At 27.7% G+C, this 26,312-nt stretch overlaps 1 protein-coding gene across 1 annotated transcript in view; it reads right to left on the bottom strand.

Moving 5' to 3' along the window:
• Positions 1-20,630, bottom strand: part of LOC103572609 (headcase protein) — a 98,600-nt gene extending 77,970 nt beyond the window's left edge. Inside the window, exons 1-2 of the mRNA XM_008551264.3 lie at positions 19,175-20,630; positions 1,116-1,212 (exon numbers count right to left, since the gene is read on the bottom strand). Of these exons, the coding sequence (XP_008549486.1) occupies positions 1,116-1,212; positions 19,175-20,034 (957 nt within the window). The 5' untranslated portion in view covers positions 20,035-20,630. The remainder of the gene's footprint in view (positions 1-1,115; positions 1,213-19,174) is intronic.
• Between the last annotated feature and the right edge of the window lie 5,682 nt (positions 20,631-26,312).

Below are 26,312 nucleotides of genomic sequence, written 5' to 3'. Positions count from 1 at the left end.
CCACCCTTTTTTTTACTCTCGTTTTCTATATAATGCGTACAGCAACTTTTTCTCTCTTTTATTTCATCTCACGTCATCTAAATAAATTTAAATTCACTACTGTGATTTCATGAAAATCGCGAATTTTCACTCATACGCTACTATTTTACTCTTTTAACTTTTTTTTTTTTTTACTGTTATATTGAAAGGATGAATAAAATAAAATAGAATAATAGCAATAATATAAACGCATAAAAGAGAGTGGTTTTGAATTATCAAATTTTGCTGTACTGGTGAATGTCAATTTTTTATAAATACTAGCTTTGATTTTTTTCCAGTAAATTGTAACCACTTCAATTTTTTCATTAAAGCTTTTCATTTTATTAATGGTTTTATTAATTGATAGTGATTTAATATTTATAAACTGCTTTTAAGCGGTTTCATTAAATAAAAACTAATAAAATCTATTGGTATCTAGTAATACCAAGTAATTAATGTAACGGGATTGAAGTCCTTCCGTTTTACGAGAAGCCATTTCCCCACCCTTTTTGGCCTAAACGTGTTGCAGAGCCATCCCTACCCCACCCCAGTCGAAAAATATAATCGAATGACGACTAAAGATGGACGCTAACCGGAAGTATGATCAAAAATCCTCATTGCGCGTATCTAACTTTAGCCACCACGAGGCCATACCTCTTTTGGGCGAAACACTACTACCATCTCAGGAAATAAAGAAACTTTGGTCAAAGTAGGCTTGGAAGCCCCTTCCCCCCGCCCCCAAAGTGGCACCAGTGTCAGGAGGCCTTTTTCACGCCCTTTTGGGCATATACGTGTTGCAGAGTCATCCCTACCCCCACCCCAGCTGACACTTTTAACCGAAAAATGGAGTAGTGCTTTACTGTCACCAAATTAAAATCCGGGTTTGGGTAAACTTAAATCTTCGTTATTTTATAAAGAATTTAAATAGGAAAAAAATGCACTGATGTTTAAAGAATAGTGTATTAAACAACTCTAATACACTAAAGTTCTCATACTATGTTCAGAATAAAAAGAAAATTTGGTTGAAAAAAATTTTCGTTGGGCGCCAATTGGTCTGTTCATTTGAATGTTTGATTTTGAAAAAAAAAAAAACTTACCTTGATATGATAGGAGTTAAGTTTAGTCCTGGGTAGACTGTTAAAAGCACTGAAGTCCAGACGACGTGAAAAAATTCCATTGGCACCGCAACTTTGTCTGCAAAAAAAAAAAATTAGATATTAATAGAATTCTCTAATTAAAAAATAATTAAAAAAAAATTGGTACAGATGTATATAGCTTTCATTAGTAATTATTTGATGAGCCAATTAAAATTAATGTATGTAAATATAAAAAACCTCTTGCTCGAAAAAATAATAAAAGTGGGCTTGGTAATAAATTTTAATAAGTTCAAGGACACATTGTCGTTAAAATATCGTGTAATGACACGTGACAAAGTAACATTTGGCCCATCCTACACTATATATTTATGAGATATAATTTCGATGTATTACTGTCAGCGATATTTCTGGTTAAAAGTATTTAATTGTGTTTACGAATACAAGTTTACGCTTATTATGTATATTTGTATTGTTAATATGAGTCAGAAAAATAACAAACAAACGTCATGACCTTGGCCTTTACGAATTATTAACAAGTTTATTTTTGGACAATGTCAAACCTCGGGGTCACCGAAATATTGCGATTACCCATAGGTTTTGTTATGCAAGTTTAAAACAGACGTGACTAGGAACAATTATTGAGGGGACAATCAGCTGACCTTGATGATATCGGCCCACATACTCGTTAAGATTCATCGACTTTTTTTTTCTTTTTTTATTTTCAAATATTTATTAATATCGATATGTCAATTTATCGGGCTTGTATTGGTAACAATACATTTTACTTAAATACAAAAAAGTGATGATTTTTAAATTTATCAATTTAATTAATGCTACGTAGTTCATGATTTTTAGTTATATATATTTGGGCAAATTTACAAACCGGAAACCGGTTTGGAGGTCGACTCGAGTGTTTATTATCTCGACACACAAGGCCCGGCTATCAGTTGTAGTCCAAATTGAGTATTTGTGTTTTAATTATTTATTTTTTTTTTTTTTTGTTAATTAGTGAAAAAATTGAATTTAATTATACACTTTAGACTCTATAATTAAAATATGCAATACATTTCAAAAATTTTGTATTTAAAAAATAAAAACAATACTCTGGTCTTAAATTTTGACAGTTACTGGGTTCTATAATTCGCCAGTCGTAAATTTGAAAGTATGAAAAAAAAAAATTATATCACGCAGAAGTTATTGTACAAAAATACAAATTTTGAGTCCACTAATATATATATATATATATGAAAAAATTTTAGAAATAAATGAATGGCCAAAAAAAAATTTTAAAGCACAGGTTTCCAAAAAAATTGATTATATCCTCAATGCTATTACGTATTATGTATAATATAAATATAATACAGAGCCGAGTGCTCATCGTACCCGAATTTATGTCATGGTTCGCGAATTCATGCTGGCAAACCGGCTCTGGCATCCTGATCCCGTCCCAATATACCGACCACCGACTCGAAACCCCTCAAACTGGTTCTCCGTATCTCGCTTTTATTTTGCAATTTCTTATTCTTATTTATTTATTTTTCAATCCTCTTTTTATCTCCTCCCCCTCGGTATCTCATACATTCGCGAGGTAGGTAAGGGCCGCTGAGATAAAAAAACAACGATCCAAAAGTTGAAAAAAAAACTTTAGCTCAAGGCTAAGTAACGTAAGAATGCGCGTGTAGATCTAGAGGAAAATATTTATACCTGGGTCTATACTAATAAATGATATGTAAAAGTAACGGATCGTATTAAAAAGTTTCTAAGAACACTCGCCCGCTTCTTGATCGCCCACTCATCTAGTCGATTCGCTCCTCGTATTCATTACATATTATTCTTATTCCTCATATATACAACGGCAAGCTATTTTTACATATAAATCATCGATTCATGATGTGTTATCAATTATGATAGCGTAGCACTTAATACATATATGTGTAGATTTATGTAAATAAAATAATAAAATAAAATAGTAACACACTTTTTAAACTGTTGTATGCTAATTTAAACTTAACATTAATATGCTTACGGCATACTGCTGCTGTTATACCTCTTCATTTCATATTTATATATATATTCATATATTTTTTGTTTCATTTGCCGTCAAGTAGATACGGAGCCTACATGATCAGAAATTTTTACGAATTGCATTTACTCACAATCTTTAAATCCCGTGTAGGCGTTTGATATATATATATATATATATATATATATATATATGTGTGTGTGTGTTTGTAGTGTAATATATGTATGTAGGTATGTAAATTGTGTGGTGATCAATAACACGAACGATCGATTGAATTGAGTCACGAATATGCGTGGTTTAATTTAACGTTCACGTGGTAATAAAAAAATAAAATAAATTATGAAAATAAATAAATGGTTTTTTTTATTTATATTACTAAGTACATATGAGTTAAATATTAATGTATGTACTCAGTGATTAATTTTTAGGAAAATAATGTATGAGCATAATTTAAGATAATAAAATTTTGCGTAGATATTTTTATTTACTCAATAAACAGAGAAGTCAATGAATTATTTATCAAATAAATTAAGTGAAAAAATTTTTTTTTCGATCGGTTTCAAAATGCCGATTAATAGACCAATGATCAACTAGTTTTGCATTTTATTTTGAACTACACCCGACTTCACTTAATCACCCAATTATTTTTTCTACAATTCAACTTTCATTCAAATGAATGAGTAATTTTAGAAAATTAGTATTAATCTGCTATTTAAAGTTAATAAATTTTAACTATTTCTCAACTTTCTCAAACATTTAAATTTCACAAAGTATCAAATATAATGCTAAATAATGATCTGTATAAAAAGTATGCAATACAAATAGAAAGTTTAAAAAAGACTTTTTTTTACAGAAAAATTCAAATAAATGTTAAAAAAAAAAAAAAAAGAAAAAAAAGTTAATTAAGCCACATTTAATTGTTCCGCCTCAAAAATTTAAAGATAAAAAAAAAACTATAATGGAAATTTCTAAATCATTATAATATAAAAATTATTTTGTTCCACTATCCAATATGTAGACAAGTGTTTCTTTGCTTGTAATCCATACTTACAGATAAGCGAGTTGTTTACGTAAAATTAAGACAGCGATTTATATCTGACCCGAGTGAAATACTGTTTAAAAAAAAATTTCTCAAGTCAAATATAAAATAAAAAAAAAATACATTAGATTTCAAGAGTATCTTTAATGCTTTTTCTATTGCTGTTATTATTATAATTATTGCTGTAATAAATTTTGGAACATACTCTAAGCCTGTTTGTTCTAATTGGTCGTCTAGCTCAACTAACGAGGCCTTTTTTTAATTTTTTCGCAGTTAGAAGGCGTGATACCGCGATGACTCAGATGCCCTTCCGTTTGTTTCAATGCCAACCGACAAACGCTTATACTTGATTACATATACACATATATATAGCTGTTAATATAGTGATTTAATGTGTATAGTTTAAAGTCTGCTATCTTCGAGTAGCTGTAGCTCTAGTTTTAGTTATCTCTACTATAATTCGATATATTACGAGTTTATACTAATGCCTATAATGCGTTATCAAAACTATTCGTTACAATTAACTCTACCTGGTAATTATCGCGTGCAGTTAATTTTATCAATATATTAAATTTATTTGACATTAATTTGAAAAAAAGTCAATTAATATTATTTTTTTTTTAATTAGTCAATTATTGCTATTAAATTGTACTGCGTATTATAAATGATGCATTTTATGATCAGTGGATTTGTTTTTTTACTTGAAAATTAATTTTCTAAGCTTCTGAAAATTCTTTTTTACTTCATTTCTATTTCGCGCCTTTTTTTTTTTTTTTTTTTTTTGTTATTTTTATGAAAATTTATGTAAGAACTTAATTATTCATTGTATAGACAGTATCTCTAATACTAAAGACTAATATATGATGACCCGATGTTACTGAGAGCGAGAAGAAAAAATCTCATTCGCCACCTAGCGGACAATTGAAGTACTTAATTTTCTTAGTTCGTTAATAATGACTAATTTAAAAAATTTTTTCTCGTGTTCTCTAAGGACAAATTTATATAAAAAATATTCATTATTATAAATATTAAAATGGGAAAATAAAAATGATCTAAAAACTAATACGAATTTTTTTTTCCGTCATATCTTTATATTTTAAAAGTTAAAATAGGATCGTGAAGGACGTCAAACAAAGAGTGATTAAAAAGCCGCCCCTCAATGTATCCATCCCTTGGATGTCGACGTCACGTGGCGGGAAGATTACTGCTAGCAAGGAGCATGAATGTGGCATAACATATCGCCTCGGGCCTTTACCAAGTTAGACGGGTTTATAATAATCTTTTGTGCACGTAGTTCAGTGCAACTCAAAAATACTACAGTATATAACCAACGTAAATAACAAAAATTTAAGTTATAAATATATAACACATAATAATTTCATATTTTTAGTGGTTTTTGATTTAGCTGCTGTATGCTCAAGTGACAGACTAATCTTCTGTGAAATATACTGTATTATTTAGTTTCCACGCATTAAGTATTTTGACGTCTGTACAAATTTGCTAGTAATGTTTTTTAAATTTTTTAAGAATGTAATCATTTTATAATTTGAGCAAATTTATGTACTTTAAATATTTACTGACGTCAAAAAAAAATTAATTTTTTCTAACCTTGAATTTACTTAAATTAGACATTTGTCATTTTTCGGATAATAAACTAAATTATATATTTTAATAATTTGTTCATATCTGTAAGAACGAATAAAAATTAATAAGAACGTTAATTATTAACATTTTAGATGAAATGATCTATTAAAAATCGCAAGTGATAGCCTAACCTCAAAATTTCGACGATCATATTTTTATCATTATTAAAATAATTTGATGAAAAAATAAGATATCTAACGAATGGGATTTCTAAATTCACATCTGAAATGCTTGAAAAAAAATAATTTGAATCAACAAGCCGTATATTATGAGCGTGAGAACAGAGAAAAAATCCCAGGTGACCGAACTTGTTAATCAACTCTAATAATAGTATATCTGTAAGAATGACTCATAAATAACGGATTAAAACGTCATTTATAAATTAAGTGTTAACGCTTACTAAAAAATATAAATTAGATTACATAATTCTAAATTCGTCCGAGTTTATTTCGGCAACAAATAAAACTGTATAAATTAGTTTTTAAAAACTAGTTTTCGAAATAGATCTAAACCATGTAGAAAAATGGGATTAGGTCCGTCTTGCAACATCGATTCTTTTTGCCCATGAAATATTTTAAAAACTTGCGGCTTAGAAGCCAGAGCTCTTGGTAGTCTAGCCATGAGAATAGATGTTACGACACTCGATCTTTTTTTTGTCTATTCTACATTCTCCTTTTTAAGGATAAAGTCAAGAAAAAAGAGGATAAAGATAAAGAAGAGCTTCCCTTGGGCTTCTAACCCTTTTACCATCAGAGATTCATAATTCAATGTTGTAAATTTTCTTCCAAGCTTTTTTAGCACTTTCTTAAGAAGCTTTTTTACCTCTCACGAGATTTTTAAAAAATGTTTAAGTGGAAAAAATAATAAATTTTAAGAATTATGATCTGCAGAAAATTTTTAATTGTCGATCTGCACTTTTGTCTCTATTATACTCAAGTCAACGAACGGTATATCCTTGTTGCGCTTGCGCAGTAAATTTGGACAGAAGTAACTATAAGAGGGTTTTGAAAAAAGATAGAAAATAGTGGTTGCAGGTGTATCAAAACTGTAAGCAAAAAATAAAAAATGATGACAATAGACGAGGAACCAGGATGTCCGGTGTTTAACGTCGTAGAATAATATTATGGAAGATATATATAGAAGGACACTGAATGAGAAGACTACGATAGTATAAGCAGTAACAAGTGCGTAATTTATTAGCTTAAATGAATACGAAAGTAAGGATGGAACAAAAGAGATAAGAAATAAGAGAAAAGAGAGAAGAGAGAAGAGGAAAAACGCGAGACGCAAATTAAGTAACGACGTGAGGACATTTGCTTTTGTACTATTCGTTTGTTGTCGGTCTTGTTGTTTTGTGTCTCGGCTGATTATCGTACTGACGGTGTCTACGGATGCTAATGTCGGAGAAACGTTTTTTTTTTTTTTTTTTTTTTTTTTTTTTCTTAAGCTTAGTACCGGAGGATAGTAATGAGAATCGACGCACTGACAATGAGGAGTCGAAAGAAGAGGACGAAATCCTATGGGAGTTGTACACTCGCTTAAATAATTGTTTGCGATAATGCGAGACTTTAATCAGGGGAAATAAAGTTTATGTTACGGTTCTTTTGTACTGATATTGCTTACATTTGTCCTAATGGATATGGCATGTTGTATTGATGATTCTTAACTTATCTCAAGGGATCCACTATTTATATACATATATTCAATTAGATTAGTTTGTTTATCCGAGTAATGTCGCTCCAAGTATTTTAGGAACAGACACGTTTACAAATTAATCCTATTTTTTATACTTAATCGGAAATTTTTTACGTTTCTGGAGACAAAAAAATATTTTAAAAAATTGCACTTATAGATTTTTTAATTTTCTACATGTGCATTTTTTCTATTTTTTTTTTTTATTGTAATTGATTCGTTGAAAAAAAAAATCAAAACATTATTAATCGTCTGTTAACTTCAAAATCATAATTTGGCTACTTAAGGGGTAGATAGGGGTGTTCTACAATTTTCTGCGAAAAATATCAGAAATCTAGTAATCATAGTCGTCATAAATTTTTAGTCACATTTTAAACGGAATACTGTTAAAAATTCTGCTAATAGTCTAATTAATTAATAGAATCAGTTATTTTCACTGTTTGTATTATTTTCGAACTAGTGGGTCTACTAAATATTTAAAAAAATTACTAGCCATCGATAACACAAAATATTTATGAATTTATTTTATTTCTGTTGTAAATTATGAGTGTTTGAGGTGCGCGCGATTCTTAATACTCTTCTAAATTTAAACGACCGAAAAAAAAAAATTTCAACTTAAAATATCCTTGAAAAATGAATAAGTAATAAATATATAAATACTCTTGTACTCGGTATATATATACCGGTTCACGACATGATTAACGATAGGTGGTTATGTTAGATTAATAATCTCCAGTATGAGCCAGACTCAAGAAAGACGATCCTCGGTTACCGCACAAAGCAACAAAACTTTTTTTTTTCTCAATTGATACCTCTAAAAAATAATGTAACCGGTACAAAAACATGTTCTCGCGTAATATCTTCCATTAATCGACATCCTTATCTTGCGGTCTTAATTTTCTGCACAATATATTTATGCCTCATTTAATTTTAATTTTAATAACCAAAATATTTTACACCTTTGAGAAATAAACCCCATAAAAAGTTACTCACACACTCGAGTTATTTTTATTTATCCAAGAAAGTATATATATATGTGCTTTATATTATGCCAATGCAACAAAATCTGTAGCTGACATACGTCGCGATAACAAGCACTAGCATATAACAGCCACAGCAAGTAAACGTTTTTTTTTTCAACCCCCATGTCAACATTGGGATATAATTTAGACGTAGCAAATGTTATATGCTCTTATATATCCCTCTACTTTATGTATTATATTTAATAATAATAATAATAAAATGTGTAATATGTGGATAGACGTATATTTTTTTGGCAAGTGTTGAAGGGCCGAAATTATAAGGGATGAAAATATTTAAGCGAGATGAAAAAATTTTTTTATGGGGCAGTATGACCACCCGTAGATCTTAAGGCTCTGGAAGGAGCAATCAAGTACAAATGAAATGAAATAAAATTAAATGAAAAGGGATCTGTCAATCGTGTCCGCAAATACTCCGAGTGTTCCGGACGGGTCTGGAATGAGAGGGGACAGGGCTGGAAAATGTGAGAACTTTGGTGTCAGAATCAACGCTTTAGACCTCTCTGGCCAACCCACCCCTTTTTAGTCCCTTTTAAGTATTTTTTTAGACTCGCCCTTTTTTTATATTATTTAACTTATATTTTTTTTTTCTTTTTACTTTCTTCATTTTCTGTTTAACGTTGAATGCAATTCTTACTCGTGTCACGTTCCCCGATCGCCTTTGAAGCCAAAGCTGACTTGGCTGATGGCGCTTTCCCCTTGACGAATTCGAGTGCCAGAAACAAGGGGCAATTTTTCTTGAAATTGAATTTTAGCATCTAAAAGGTACAGCAGTCAGTCAATGTGGGAGGACGACATCAGGAGAGAATAAATGTAAGTGTGTGTGGGTGCGGGTGTGGGTAAGGGTAAGGACGATGGTGAGGGGAAATAAATTAAGGAATAAAGAGAGAAACTAATGTAAGGCGTTCATGCCTACGGCCATGATAACCTTGAGAATGAAAATAAAATAAATAATCTAAAAAGAGGGTATTTCAGTGTTCAGTAGACCGCGAATAGATTCGTTGATACTGAGTTCGTGGAATCAATTGACTTTTGGGCTTGATTAAATGCTTGTTTGACAATCCCACTGACTGAGTGTCAGAGTCACGTTCATCGCTAACCGGAAAATCGATTCTTTTTTTTTTTAGTAAACAAATTAATTTGACAGCCTAATTAGGGCATAATTATATATATTTGTTATCCATTGTAATTAAGTAAGAGGTTTATGATTAAATTTTGAATAAATTTTTTTTTGTTCGAGACATTAAATTGGTAATGACTCACAGTTGGATGTGGGTGAATTAATTTTTTTTAATAATGCTTTTAATATGATAAAAAGATACCGAATTAAATTCGTGGAAGTTGATATTGCGTCCTTGCGGGCTTCCTTTTATTCTATTTCATGTTTGTTCTATTATATGTCGGGTTATTAAATATGAGTGTTTGTTTGACACAATAGTTAATATTTTAATTAGCAAATTAATTATATTTTCAAATTTAAATTTAATCGCGTGATAAATAAATTTGAATTTTAATTCAATAAAATATCTTTTTTTTAATTTAATTTAATTAATCAGCGAACCACTACAAAAAAAAAAAAAACAATTTTTTTTTGTCTCAAGAAATCCTCTTTTTCTGTGTATGAAATCTCAATTATTGCCCGGGAAATTATTTAAGATTTAAAAGAAAGACATTTAAATTTTGATACCGTAGTAAATTAACGTCTAATAAATTTTGGATTATTTTTAAAATGATAATTTATAAAAAAAAAAATATTTTGAAAAATTGCGCTTATAGTTTTAAAAATTTTCTACATGTGCATATTTTTATTTTTTTTTTTTTTTATTAATTGATTAATTGTTAATCGTCTGTCAACCAATTTCCGACTTTAAAAATATAAAAAATTAATTTTATAAAATTAAAAAAAAAAAAAATGAAAGTAATTAATAACAAAATTTATAATGGAATAGTAACTGGAGGTAGAGTTAGTTGAATATGTGTATTTTATAGGATTTATCTTGAGGTAAACACGAACGTTAACAAACCAATTAGCAGTAAACTACGAACAGCTACAATAATTTATAGTCTCTTACACACAATAACTTGTCTTTAATGCCGGTCCTCTCTGTTGCTCTATCTTTTAACAGTATGTACATTATACGGCATACAGTATATATATATAATAATATATATACAGCAACTAAGGCAAGTAAAATAGAATGGAAGTAAAGAGAACTTCTTCGATTGCCCGCTTACCTTCACTTGCGTTTATGTTTTGTCCCTAATGTAATGTAGAGGGACCATTCTGCTGTAGTTGTATTCAAAGTTAAGACAAACTTACGTACTCAAACTCAGTGATATTTATATTCACACATGTATACAAAGGGCACACACACATATATGTGTATGTAAACAACTAACTTTATATTTCACGGAAAATGGCCCAAGATAACGGAGTCCCTTGTAAACATATCTACACTTAAACCAAACGGCAGTCTTTAATTTTTTAAACTTATAATCTGATAAATGATACTTGTAAGATAAATATTATATTTAATATAAAAATATTAACTTTTTTTTATCGAAAACTAAACAGAAAGTCATTTTTTTTAAATTAAATGTTTGAATAATTTTTCAAATATTTGAATTTCCCGCGCTTTGAAAAAAATGCAATTAACGGGATTCGATCTGTGTTCCTTTGCTTAATGACACGTTTTATACTTTCTTTTAAATTTTTTATTATTGATCCATAGTAAAAAAATTTTTAACCCAAAAAATGGTTCCATTTTTTTTGAAATTTAAAAAAAACCGGAAAAAAAATTTTGAATATAAAATTCATATATGTACATATTTAAATAAATGACATTGGTCAATAATAAAAAAAGTCTACATGGATATATGAAAACAAAGATGTTTTTTTTTTTTTGGTGATAATGAATGCAGTTAAATTTAACGTTTTCCGAATACGTAATATTGTGTCGACGCAAGCTCATTAAATAAACACATTTGGTTGGCGTTAACAGAAAAGGACTGACGACTCGGTATGTTCATGAATGTTAATGAAAGTATACTGAGGATAACACACTATTATTATTGTTATTGTTATTATAATTATCATCAAGTGAGAACTACGTAATGATACAAACAATTCAACGCACCGTGATTTGTAAATTATTCAACATTTACATAAATTTGGCAATTGCTTAGTTAACGTCTGCTTCCCATAGTGTATTAAATATACTAATTATTTACAAAAAAAAATTATTACTGTATTAGAAATTTAATTAAATTTCATATTCGAATCATAACAATTTTCGAATTTGTTTTCAACAATTTAATTTGAGAAAAAAAAAAAACTCGAAAAATGCACATGTAGGAAATTTAAAAAACTATAGGTGCAATTTTTCAAAATATTGTTTTTTTTAAGTTTGTCATTTGTAAAAAAAATCCAAAAATTATCAAACGTCAGCTTCTTATGTTTCTGAAGTTAGCAGACAGTTAAAAATTTTTGAATTTTTTTTTTTGACAATTAAATTAATAAAAAAAAAAAAAAAAGGGAAAAATGCACATGTAGGAAATTAAAAAAACTATAAGTGCAATTTTTTAAAATATTTTTTTTTGGATAATTTACCGCTTTAAAAAAATTCAAACATAATTAGACGTCAGCAAAGTCCAGTATCATTTTTAAATTAAATTAATAAACGAGAAATAAATTAATTTTATTAAAATAAATTAATAAATTATGAAATCCCATTAAAGGAAGATTTATTTTGTGACTAAAAAATAATAAAAAGTTTAATTAAATAATATCCTTAAATTTAAATTTGAAGAAATGTGAAAAAAGTAACTTAGAAATATCTTGTAAAAGAAAAAAGAAAAAAAACTAGAGTGTACAGCGAAAATTAAAGCCCTATGTTGCCCCGTCTTCAAGACATCCTTGAGCCTGCCTGAAGATACCGAGGGTCGGAGTTCACGGTCATTCTCTCAACCTCTCGTCACCCTCTACTCTATACTCGCTCATTTTCTACACAATATTACTCAACACTAACGCGTTTTACTCGTAAAAAAAAATAGTTACTCTCAGATATTAATATCAAACAAAAAAAAAATTATTCAGTTTATCATAAAATCAATTAATTAAATTTCATAATTTATTTATTTTTTTTTTCTCATTATCTTATCAAAATATCTTCAATTAATTACATCATTTTTTATCACTCCAGCAAATAAAAATATTGTGATAAAAAAAAAAAAGTATTAAATAATTTTTTTATTATTATTTAATAAATAAATATATAAATATATACATTTAATATTTAACTGACAGATAACATATGTGTATATTTATACTAGGTTTTCTTTAATAAGTTAAATAAACATAAAATAATAATAATAAAAGAGACTAAAATAATTAACGAATAGGAATGTCGAAATTTGAAAATATTTATCTTATATTTTGTAAGACACGGCGACCTTGACCGGTGAAATAGCTCTCCTTCGATCTTTGGTTATATTTGTTTAAACGAAAAGGGAATAAGAAAAAAAAAATACGTTTAAAAGTTAAGATAAAAACTCTTGAGATATTTCATCTCGCGTTTCGCGTCTCGCGTCTCAAGTCTCAAGTTTTTGTCTCAGTCTCGCGTTATATTTAACAGGAGCACCTCTCCTCTACTCTATAGATATATGAGCTGGTGAATTTTTAGCAAAATCATTTATATTTTTCACAGACTCAACTCTTTAACCGCGACGTCGCGAATATTTTGTCATTTTCATTTTTATTTTAATTTAAATTAAATAGTAATTTTTTTTTTATAGATTAATGATAGACTTCCGCTTACGGAAAGTAATTCTAGTATTTCACGATTTGTGATAGACTTAAATTTCGTTTATGTAAGCATGTTTGTAGATGAAAAACTAAGAAAGAGAGAAGTATAATAAAAATAAATAAAATATATATATATATATATATATATATATATATATGTATATGTTGCTCTGATAACGGTTATCAGTTACTCAATAAGTGCTTCACCATCTTTTGAACGGCAAATATTAATCATGAATATATATAGTACTTGAAACTATTAAAAATATAAAAACAAGTGCGAAAAAAAATATTTCAGACATTAAACATCAGGCTGTTTAAATATATAATCTTCATCGAATTATTAAACTCATAAATTTATAATATTTCTTCTATTTTAAACATTTAAGCCGGTGGGGTAAAATGGAACGCTGTCGTAAATAAAAAAAAAAATTTTATCTGAATTCTAATGTGTGGATGTATTGATACTGAAGTTAGCCGACGTCTTATATTTTTTGGATTTTTTAAAAAAGAATAATTCATAAAAAAAAAAAAATATTTGAAAAAATTGCACCTGTAGTTTTTAAAATTTTCTACGTGTGCATATTTTTAGTTTTTATTTTTTTGTAATTTATTAATTGAAAAAAAAAATTTGAAAATTACTAGTTGTCTGCTGACCAAGATCATGTGAATGTAGCATACATCAGGCGATTGTAAAATTATAAATAGAGTAAATAATAAAAAAAAAAAATATTTGGAAAAAATGCACTTTTTAATTTCAAAATTTTCTTAATGCCCATTTTTTCAAAATTTCATTTTATTAATTATTAACTTTATTTATTAATAATTAAAATTTGAATGTCTTCTACTTTCACACTCATGAATTCTATGGGACAAATTGGTCACCCCTGCTCAAATTTTTGGGAAAAATGTTTAAAAATAATTTTCTTTTTTTTTTTTTTTTGGAGACTCATTTTCCTATATTTTGCATAAAAGTAAAAGTAATTTTGAGTTAAAAAAATATATTATTGGAAATGAAGAAAAAAAATAATTAAATAATTTTTAAAAAATAAAATATAATTCTCACACTTGATTATGCACATCCGGGATACGAAAGAACAAAAATAAGGCCAATGAGACAACGATCAGAAGAGTATAGAAAGAAAGTAAAAAGCAAAAATAAAAATACTGTGTAAACTTTTGTGCACTAAAATATTGTTTACAAAAGTAGTATGAAAAATAAAAATTTTTCGAAGGCAATTATTAAAAAAAAAAAAAATAATAAAGAAGCAAAAATTGGCACAGATTTTAAAGGAAATAAACATAATTATAGATGGTAATTTTAATAAATATTTTAAAGATGGGAATTTAAATGCATCGTGAATCGCGAATAGCAGCTTGGATGCGGTTGGCCTTGAAGAATAAACCCGAGCCCTAGTGTGGCGAACTAAACCATTCGTCCTGGGTCTGCCCTAAAGACTAAAGAGGGAGTGAGAGAATCTATACACGTGGCCCTGAGAATGTGGCCACGGTCAAGGCTACAACGGGGAAGCCGGCCCTTTCCCTCTGCTGTCACGCATGGTTGCCCATCGCAGACATATCTACAAGATTCTCCTCCTCCTTTAACCTCCTTCTCATCCTCCTCTTCCTCTACCCCCTCATCCTTGGCCATTACCTCTTTCCCTTCGCCTCTACACTCTTTTATTATTATTCCCTCTTCCGTGATAAACATGCGAACATTTTTTTAACATATCACGTTTTTATGATACTCTTTCATGATAAAAATGATCAACAAATACTAACAGGAAATATTCAAATATATTTATATTTGAATCTAACACTTTTATCACATACATTCCTCAATGTTAATTTATTATTTATCGGCGAATTTCTATTGAATCAAAATTTTTTTTTGGTAAAAATTATTCAAAAATATAAAACAAAAAAATGCACACCTCAGACAATTATAATAATCAAAATTTATTAGCTGTTACGTTCAGGATTCCCTGCTCTGATTGTTAAACTTTTATTAAAAATGCACAACTTCGACCCTGAGGTGTGCAAAATATTATAGAGGTGTGCAATTTTTTTTATTCATTATTTTATGACTCAAAATATTAATTTTTATGAAATCATAAAGTTTATTTCACTTGAAAATAATCGAAGAAAAAAAATATTACAAAACCCAAAAATGCACACCTTCAATAATCACAATAATTTAAATTTATCACCTATTACCTTCAAAATTTCCTAATCTGATTTAAAATTTGTATTGAAAATGCACACCCTCAACCCCGAGGAGTGTCAAATATCATAGAGGTGTGCAATTTTTTTTTATTAATTATTCTATGACTCAACTTATTGATTTCTCTAGAATCAAAGTATTTTTTTCACTTAAAAAACATAAAAAATTAAAAAACCAAAAAACGCACAACTCAAAAATTATAATAATTAAAATTTCTCAGCTGTGATATTTAGAATTTTCTTCTCTGATTTAAAAATTTGCATTAAAAATGCACACCCTCGACCCCGAGGTGTGCATTTTTTTTTTTAAATTATTTTATGCCTCAACATGTTGCACACCCCTATTATAAGAATTAGCCATCAATTATTAATGATTTTGTAAATTAAAAATTCATAACTTAAGTTCTCGGTAACAGAGCACACCATTTAAATCAGTATATTTAAATGGAAAGAAAATTAAACTATCCAGATGACAAATAAATACTTATAACCACATGTATGTTCATAAATATGTAATGCAGCTTAATGCAATAAAGGTGTGGTCTGTGACGAAGAATCTACGACTACAGCTCAGCTGTTCCATAGTATTATCTCTTTAATATATAAAGACCAGAAGTAAGAAAATAACAAGAAAAATAAAATAAAACAAGTTTATGTTTTCCGAGGGCTCTATAAATAGAACAAAATAAAAAAAATCGAGGACAGACGCAGATAAAAAAAATATATCCACGATCATAACCGTTTACTATACAATTAAATGGATAAAAAAATATGAAAACACAGCGAGTAAAAAAAAATTTCTAAGCGTTCATTCATGGTTCATGGCAATCTACGAATATATATAGATTTGTATATATATACATACAAATATGTGAATGTCTATATGATCAATATGAACGATTCTACGCGTAAAAAAAGTCTTTCTTGTCCTTGAAGGCGAATAAATGAGAATAAAAAAAAATGATGTTGATGTCGGGCCCACGATTTTTATTTTATTTTTCAAGTTCACATCATATGTAGTATTTCGAATCCCTACTACGCTTCTTTCACTGCGAAAACAACAACAAACCTCTCGACCGGTTTCGGTTGGTTTCTTTTTTTAGCCCTGATCTGTATACTTTTGTTGAGTATGTGTAACGACGGAGAGAGATAAAAAATATGGGAATAAAAATAAAATAAAAGATAACAAGCCTGAAAGGAATGTATATACCATATACGCATATGTGGATATATGTATGTGAGACTGCTGGGTTCTCATCAACTAAATTTATTGGTCGGTAAAAATTAAATACATACGATAGAGAAGAAACTATCGTTGGTATATAGAATGTAGTTGGATTTAAGTTGCCTGCTCTGTAGATCCACAAACGATAGATCGGATCGAGTTTCAAAGACGCACCGAGTTGGCTTCTGATTGTGTCAGATTATATTTAACGTCGATATAAAATAAATTTTTATAAAAAAACATAAAAATAAAATAATAATAATAATTATACTGAATTTCGCCGACAGTTAAAAATTTTGGAATTTTTTTTTTGACAGTTTAATTTTTAAAAAAATAAAAAGTAAAAAAATGCACATGTAGAGAATCAAAAAAACTGTAAGTGCAATTTTTGGAAGTATGTTTTTTTTAAATTTATCGTTTTCAAAAAAATTTACAAAGTATCAGACGTCAATTAATTATGATCGTGAAGTTAGTTGATAGTTGAAAGTTTTTGAATTTTTTTTAACTACAATTTAATTTACAAAAAAAAAAAGTAAAAAAATACACATTTAGAGAATGAAAGGAACTATAGGTGCAATTTTTTTAAATATTTTTTTTTCTAATTTTTCGTATTTAAAACAATTCACAAAAAAAAATAATGATTAAATTTAGTCTTTGATATAAAAAGAATTTTTTTTTTTTAAATAATATTTTTGAATTTACGGTCGATTAGATTTTTGAAATTTTGAATTTATTTGCAATCAAATTATTTTTTTTTAGACCGTAATTTATTCATTTAATTATTATGACAGTTTTGATATATTGTTATGCTATATTTATGTTTAAATTTCGATGTTATCGTAATTTAAATTTATTAAAATTTTATTTATTTATTTAAATAATTATTTACTTATTTTTAATTTAAATAAATGAATTTTTTCATTTTGAGTGATTTAATAATCGAATTTTTTTGAGTGAAAATAAATTTTTATGACAGTAAATTTTGAATAAAAAATTCCAGGTTCAAACTGTCGCGATATTTCAGAGATAAATTTAAATAGACAAGAGTTTGCTCAGCTGTGTTTGTAATTAATTACGGTTACTGACTATAATTAGTTATTTATAAAAAATTTATAAAGATGATTAATAAAAATTGAATAACTAAAGACTACAAAAAAAATTATGTAGTTTTTATAAATTTGAAATTCCACAGAAGCAAAATATCAATCAAATTTATTTAATTCCAAGTAAATAAATAAAAAGTGATATTTAAAAATTAATAAAATAAATTACTGACTTTCTAATTTAGGATGAAATTAATAATTTTTATGGAATTAAATGTTAATCACAACATTATGTAATTATGTAATAAAAATATTTACTCAGTCATTGACTTCAAAATGAAAATAATAATAAAAATTTATTTACAATTATCAATTAAAAATTAATTATATTGTTTTTTAATGGATACTAGATAATTTTGAATAGTATACCTATATATATATATATATATATATATATATATATATATATATATATATATATATGGATATATGTACATATATAGTTCAATGTCATCGTTTTCTAACATTTATTATTATGATATTGAAGTGAGTCAACGTCTAATAATTTTTGAGTTTTATTAAAACCGATGAATTTAAAAAAAAAAAATATTTCAAAAAATTGCACCTGTAGTTTTTCTAATATCCTACATGTGCATTTTTTTAGTTTTTGATTTTTTTAGATTTAATCGTTCAAAAATAAAATCCAAAAATTGTCTGCTAATTTACTGATGCTGGTTAACTGACAAAAATTTTGATATTTTATTTTTAAACAAATAAATTTGAAAAATCAAAAACTAAAAAAATGCACATGTAGAAAATAAAAAAAACTACAGGTGCAATTTTTCAAAATATTTTTTTTTTATTATTTATTGTTTTAAAAATATTTAAAGATCATTAAACGTCAGCTAACTTCAGAATCATAAATTTTTGAAAATAATTCAATGAAATTAAAAATTTGAAAGATAAATAAAAATAAAAAATTATAAATAAATATTTGTTTTCAAAAATTAAAAGAAAAGAAAGAAAATTTTGGAAACTCCTAACCAATGAGAACAGCAAACAGTAAACAGTAAATATACTACAAATATCAGTGTGAATGTAGCAAACAAGACAAATGTAAAATAATTAATAAGCCAAGTAAATAATTAATAAAATAAAATTAAAAAAAAATGCACATTTTCAAAATTTAAAAATTAACAAGTGCATTTTTTTATAAATTTTTTTAAAAATTATTTACACCATGTATTTAAAATTCAAAATTTTTCACGTCTGCTACATACATATCCAAATTACTAAAAAAAAAAAAAGACGAAAAAAAAATCTTACCGAATTCTCGTTTCGCCGAAAAAGTCAACCTTTGTCTTTTTCTTGACAATAGCCTGGGGTTGATGAAGCGGACTGATGCTGGGTTCGCTGCTAGCCGGAGGTGAACTTGAACCATTGCTAGATGACAATGAACCAGCTCGTCCACGAAGGCTTTCAATCATCTGTATCTCACTTACTGTGCCACCGCGAGTTCCTCCAGCACCCGTGCCTCCATTAGCACCAGCTCCAACATGTCCATTGTAATTGACAGCAGGTGGACCCGCAGAAACGGCCAAACTGGGCCTAGTATTCTGCCTATTGCGTCTCTTCTTCTTCTTGGTCTCCATTTCCTCGGTCCTATTTCCCGTCAAATTACCAAAGCCCGTTGGCGGGATCCAGTCCAGATCTTTTTTCAAATGTCCTCTTCCACATCGGCAGCCGCAGGCCTTGAAGGCCAAGTCATAGCCCTTTTTGGTCCACAAGTTTTGGTGACGCTGTCTCTCAGACCAACTGCGTGCGCGACCGCAGTTTTTTAAATAAGTCAGCAGTGTCTGTTCCCACGCGTCGAAACACTCGCGGTGCATATACTGACCCATTGGACAAGTTTCATTATTACAAATAACTTTAACTGCGTCTTGCAGAGAATTAAATCTTATGAGTGCGTCTGCACGCAAACATTCACCACTTGGAGCACAGCAATGTGTCACTCCATTATTATTGATATTACTGTTATTATTATTGCTGTTGGTACTGCTGTTGCTGCTGGTACTAGACCCAGTAATTGACTGCTGATGACTTACCAAATTGTCCATTGGCATGTCGTGATTACCGGCCATCTCCAGCAGACCATGGCTACCACCCGCGTGTCTTCTTGGTGCCATGTCAACCTTGACCTCGACTTATTCAATACCACAACTCACTTTTTATCTTTATTACTCCGGAAGATAAAAAAAAATACGAAAAAAAAAAAAAAAAATTCAAATTTAAATTTTTATTTATTTCGCGCGCTTTATTTTTTTTAAATTGCACGCATTGTTCGGCACGCTGTCAATGTTCAACACAGTCTGATATGTACTGACACACAACTACAAACACTTGTATACATTTAATTTTAAAAACTCACAAATTTTAAATTCAAATTTTAAAAAACGCGGGAAATGTTTTTTTTTTTTAATTATTTTTAAATATGGATTTTAAAGAACGAAATTTAAATTGACAAAGTTCACTATCAAGGTCAACAAAAAAAAAAAAGTCAAACACGAAAACAAACAGAAGATTTAATTTAAAAAGTTTAAACACAGATGCACTGATAAGGTTTTTGACAATTGAAATTTAAAGAATAACTTTAAGTTAAAAAAATTTAAAACGACAAAATAATAACGACGTTTATTATTATTATTCGATTTATTAGCTTATAAACAACAACGTAAAGCTCACGACCGTTACTACACTGAGAATGAGAAGTAGACACGCTGTGTTGCCGGTACAAGAGACGGCTCGAACTCGGAGCGCGAAAGTGAGACCCTATTGGGTGAAAGCGAAAGCTAATGGTGGGGGTCACGGCTAACGCGCCAATCGATGCACTCCGTTCGTATGCTGGGTCTCTGTCAGTTCCGTGCACTACGAGGTTCAAATCGATACTGGCTTCTCTGTCTACTCTACACTCTGCGGCAACACAACAGACACAGCTACGCAGTGATGCCAAGACGCGACGCGACCCAGACGAACTAAACCTCTCTCTCTCTCTTTCTCGTTCTCCCTCTCTTTCTCTTTCTCTTTTACGCACTCACTTGTTTCGCTACTTCCGCTGATGCTCTACTCCTGCACTTTTTAAACGTAAACATATCTACTGTCTCGTTTTATTTACGTATTACGATATTGTCGTAATATTTCTGTCTTACTTTTTTTCGGCTGTAATATTCTTTGATTGTGTGGACACGTACGTACGGACACTGGGTACAACTTTTCTTTGTGTCTAAGCCTGCTGCGCCGAAAAACACTGTGGGCTATATATATATATATATATTTATATGTTACGTCCTACATCCAAGTTCTTTGTTTTGTTTTGGTTTTTTTCTTTGCTAATATGAAGTTACAAATTGCGCAGTTGCGTAAATGTATTAATACTGTTATAAAAATAAGGTAATTTAATATTTATTTATATTTTTTTATTTTAAAATTCAAAAAATTGACAACTTAGCTACTTTCACACTCGTGTTTTTTAATGATAGAGTTGACATCCAATAATTTTTTGATTTTTTTAAAAATGACAAATTATAGAAAATAAATATTTTGAAAAATTGCACAAGTAGTTTTTTTTTAATTTTCTACAGGAGCACAAAAATTTTTTAAAATAATTTTTTTTTATTTTGTCGTTTAAAAAAAAAATAAAAAAATTATTAGACCTCAGCTGACTTCAGTATTAATTTTTTCGAGAAATATCGAAGCATATTTTTATTTTATCTAATCATTTATTTCGATATTTTAATTTAGCAATCGATTAATTTTAAATTCAAATTTCGTAAAATTTATATAAATAATTTAAATTTGAATATTTTTTATTTTTATTTAATTTAAATATATCGATTTATTAATATATTTTTAAATTATCGAATTGTAAAAATTTAATATCGATTAGTTAGAATTTTTTTTAAAAAACTATCGTAATCGATGTATCGATTATCTAAAACAGGCGCCATCTTTTTTTAATTTTCAGGGGGCCAGGAAGAACAAAAAGTGGGAGCGGGAAACCGACAGCAGGTGAATTTCTAGTGAAGTTATTAGTGATCGTATTTTTAAATCGTGATTAGTGTAGTTTATTTAAATTGTGAAAAGTGAATTGTGAAAGTGAGTTAAGTATTTTTTAAACATAAGTGATGAGTGATCGTGTAGTGACGCCGAAATTTTTAAAAATTTGGGGGTTAAGATGGCGGCTGAAAATTTTACGAGTGAGTAATTAAAAGTTAATTTAATAATTTGTTTATTACTGTGATTTCTTAACGAAATTGGTGTTATCGATCAGTGCACATCTTTTTTTTAATTCGTAATTATTTTTTTATTGTCCAAGTTCAATGCACCATAATTACGCGAGTTTTTATAATAGGCGACACTAAAAATTTTTTAATTGATTTTTAATTTTTACAAGTGGATTTTATTATTTTTTAAATATCCTCATATATAAATATATGACATATAAATATACTCATGATAAATATATAAAATATATGAGGCCAATTTATTTATAAAATTTTTAAAAAATAGGAAATGTGAGTTTTTATTAAAAATTTAATTTAAAAAATAATTTTTGAATTTTTTTTTAGCGATAAATTTAAAAAAAAAATATTTAAAAAAATTGCACTTGTAGTTGTTACAATTTTCTACATGTGCATTTTTTTACTTTTTTTTTTTTTTAAATTAAATTGTAGAATCAAAAATTCAAAAATTGTTAATTATCTACTTACTGCATCATCTTTTTCAATTAAAAAAAAAAACTCGTGTGGTTTCTGTAAAAGTTTTCAAAAAATCTTTCAAAAAAATATAAAAAATTAAAATTAAAATTACCAATAATGGGAGCTGTTTCAAAAGAGATTAAATGATAATTAAAATCATTTAAAAAATATATATTAGTCGTAAATGATATATATTATTATAAAAACATTGCGTGTACGTATCGCTATAATTTAAGCTCTTGCGTGTGAGTTTACGATCACATATGTACATATCAATATCTACACTAGTGTCAAATGTGTCCATGTGTCACTATCACTAAATTACAACCGATCCCTTTTTTTTTAAATTTAGCCCAAGGTCACCAAAATAGTAACCGACTAGGGATTCATTCGGGAAGAGACATATATATTTTACCCCACATAGCAAATAAAAGGATACACAGTAACTTAAATTTTGTATGCTGGTTGTTTTTTTAAAAATGAAAGATAACAGTCAGTATTTACTTGCACACATTTAACTTTCGACTTATTTGTTTGTTTTTTTGCTTTTATTTACCTTGATGATCTCTGGTTCGCTTTCCTCCACTTGTTATGTTCTTTTTATCGATATTTAAGTAAACATTGATCTCATATTATTCGTTTCATATTTTATTTATTTATCGTAATACGTAACAACTCACTGAGAGTCTCTGTGTACTTTATTAAACATATATATTATATATATTGATAATATTCTCAGCACGTGTGTTGTAAAATTGAAAACAAAAATATGTCAATAAATTTTTTGAATAACAATATAACGAAATGATTAGATTATGCAAGTATAGAATATTTTTTTTTATTTTATTTACAATGTTTTTGACCTATGCCATTTAATTGGCTGTCATGTATCTTTATTTTTAGTTTTATTTTAATATTTTTATTTTTATTTGTTCAAATTTATCTCAATTTTTACAGACTAAACTAACATATATATAATTATGTATTTAGTTTTTTTTTTTTTAGGTCAAAAATTTATATTTTTGATATTAGTTCGATAGTGTAATTATCAAAATAATTAGTGTTATATTAGTCGATTAAATGCAAATATATATGTTTGATAATACTTATATATATATATAAATATATATATACAAATAAATTGCACAATTATTTTATTATTATTGTAAATAAAAGATTGAAAGTATATATTTTAGCTGTCCAATTTCAAAAATTCATAGCTGACAAAAATTAAATTTTTGAAATTTTTATTGAATCATATTCAAAAAACTGTACTAGAACTAAAAATACTAGGAAATTGATTTTGAAAAATTTTTACACTGTCGTATTTGAAATCGGGAAGGCAATTTACTGTATCATGAAAAAATCAGACAGTTCCAAAACTCAAAAATTATCTAAAGCAAAAAATCAAAATTTTTTTGACCCATGAAATAATTTTTGAATTTACTATCGCCATTTTTTAAATATTTTTGAATAGCAGGACACTTAACTTCATATTTTTATCGTCATCATTAATTACAACGATATTCAAAAATTGGTTTTCGCGGATTTTTTTATTAGATGCTTTGTAAAACAAATTTTGAAAATAAAATAGCCAAATTTACATTTAATTGAACCTCAATTCTAAAATTACTTTTTATAATTAAATTTGAACCCTCGAAAATTGAATTTCAATAACACACTTTTAGAAAGAATATTTTGAATCAAAAATTGTCATCTGAATTAATTGAATTATTCATATATAACAATATATCATTGTCCGTTTGTTTACGGATGTGCAAATGAATGATTAAACGTCAGTCAAAATTTTAATTAATTACAATGATTATCTAATCAATTATTTAATAAACACAAATATTTATCATTGGTTTGGCTTCACCAAACATTCGTTGCTTAAATTATACAATTAATAATCAATTATAATTACAATTAATTCATTAAATTAATACATTATGCATTTAGACAATAAAATATATATGTATACATATATATTAATACCATGGTTAAATAAATTTGGTAGTCACGTAATTAATTAAAATTCAATTTACATATATATGTATATATATATTTGGCAATTACCTTATATATTTAATGGTACACGAAAATATATTGCAATAATTAATATTCGTGTGTTGTATTTATTGCATTGACGTAATAAAAAATTCGATTTCGTTTTATATTAGTCGATACGACGTGCGCGGCAAGATCAGACCACGTCTGCAGCAATGAATTTTGATCCTTTTATTTACCTACACATACTCATATATATATACTGTATACTTATATAAATATATTATTGGATATACATATATTTGTATGGATGTGAAGTTCAAACGCGGCATGGTGAGACCCTTATGTTAGTATATATATCTTTATATATGTAGTTAGTCAAATTTGTTAGTGTGAGAGAGATGAGAACCGCGTTCGTATTATATAAATATATACGCACATTTTCTGCGTTATATGTGACATTCGTGGAACTCACAATACACAACAACAACAACAACACAAGTTTGTAACGAGATACGACTCGTGTTACACGTTGCATAATTTTATTGGCGATCGTAAGGGTCTTTGAAAGGCAAAACCAAGTAACACATTGCCATCGCGAATATATAAATTAAGATTTAAAGTTAATCTCAATGAAAAATTATTTTTTATTCGGCTCAATAAATAACATCTATTATAATATAAAGTTTCTAATCATTTTTTTTTTCATAATATTTTATGATACTGGTTAGCCGACGTCTAATAATTTTTGGATTTTTTTTTAAACGATAAATTATAAAAAAAAAAAATATTTGAAAAAATTGTGCCTGTAGTTTTTCAAATTTTCTACATGTGCATTTTTTTAGTTTTTTTTTTTTTATAATTGATATGTTGAAAAAAAAAAATTCGAAATTTATTTATTGTCTGAATTTTAGGATCATATATTTTTATCAATTAAAGACTAAAAATGAATCGTAATGACATCTAGCCGTAACTAAATTTTTACTAAGCTGTAAGTAAAATTTGCGCTTCATTTACTTGCTATCAAGTTGACAGCATTTTACAACGTGCATGAAAAATTTAAAATTGTAAATAAATGGGGTAAGTAATTAAAAAAAAAATATTTATAAAAAATGCAATTATTAATTTCGAAATTTTCTAATTGCGCATTTTTTTTAAATTTAATTTTTTTAATTATTTACTCGATTTATTAATAATTTAAAATTTGGCTAATACGCTCTTCAAAAACAAATTAATGAAAATGACTATTTGGCAGTGAATAGTCACTTATTGCTAGTGTAAAGTAACGCTATTTGAATTAGTGACATACTTTCTAGTAAACAGAGTAGTTACTATTTTTACAATTTAAAATTTCAGTGACTATTGCGAAATAAAAAAAAATTCCTGTAGAATAAAAAATCGGTAAAAAATGAAAATAATCCAAGGATTGTAGACACAGATCATAGGGTAGAGTAAATTGTGTATTATGTATAAAATGACTGGTACTACTAAACTAACGTAACATAATACAACATTTATTACTCAGAAATCGCGTAAATATAGAGATCCGAAGGTAAAGTGGGGCTTGAGAAATAGGAGTAAAGCAGGTCAGTCGTTCGAAAATTCAACGTCAACCCGAGGACCTCCACTCGGTTAAGGGAGTAAGGATACATACACATCCATTATATACATTACCCATATATATCTGTATATTCCGTACA

Source organism: Microplitis demolitor, chromosome 5 (genome assembly GCF_026212275.2).
Source record: "Microplitis demolitor isolate Queensland-Clemson2020A chromosome 5, iyMicDemo2.1a, whole genome shotgun sequence".
In the NCBI taxonomy this organism is placed as follows: Eukaryota; Metazoa; Arthropoda; class Insecta; order Hymenoptera; family Braconidae; genus Microplitis; species Microplitis demolitor.
The sequence above is the reverse complement of the archived record's forward strand: the minus strand, read 5'-3'. Positions and strand labels throughout refer to the sequence as shown.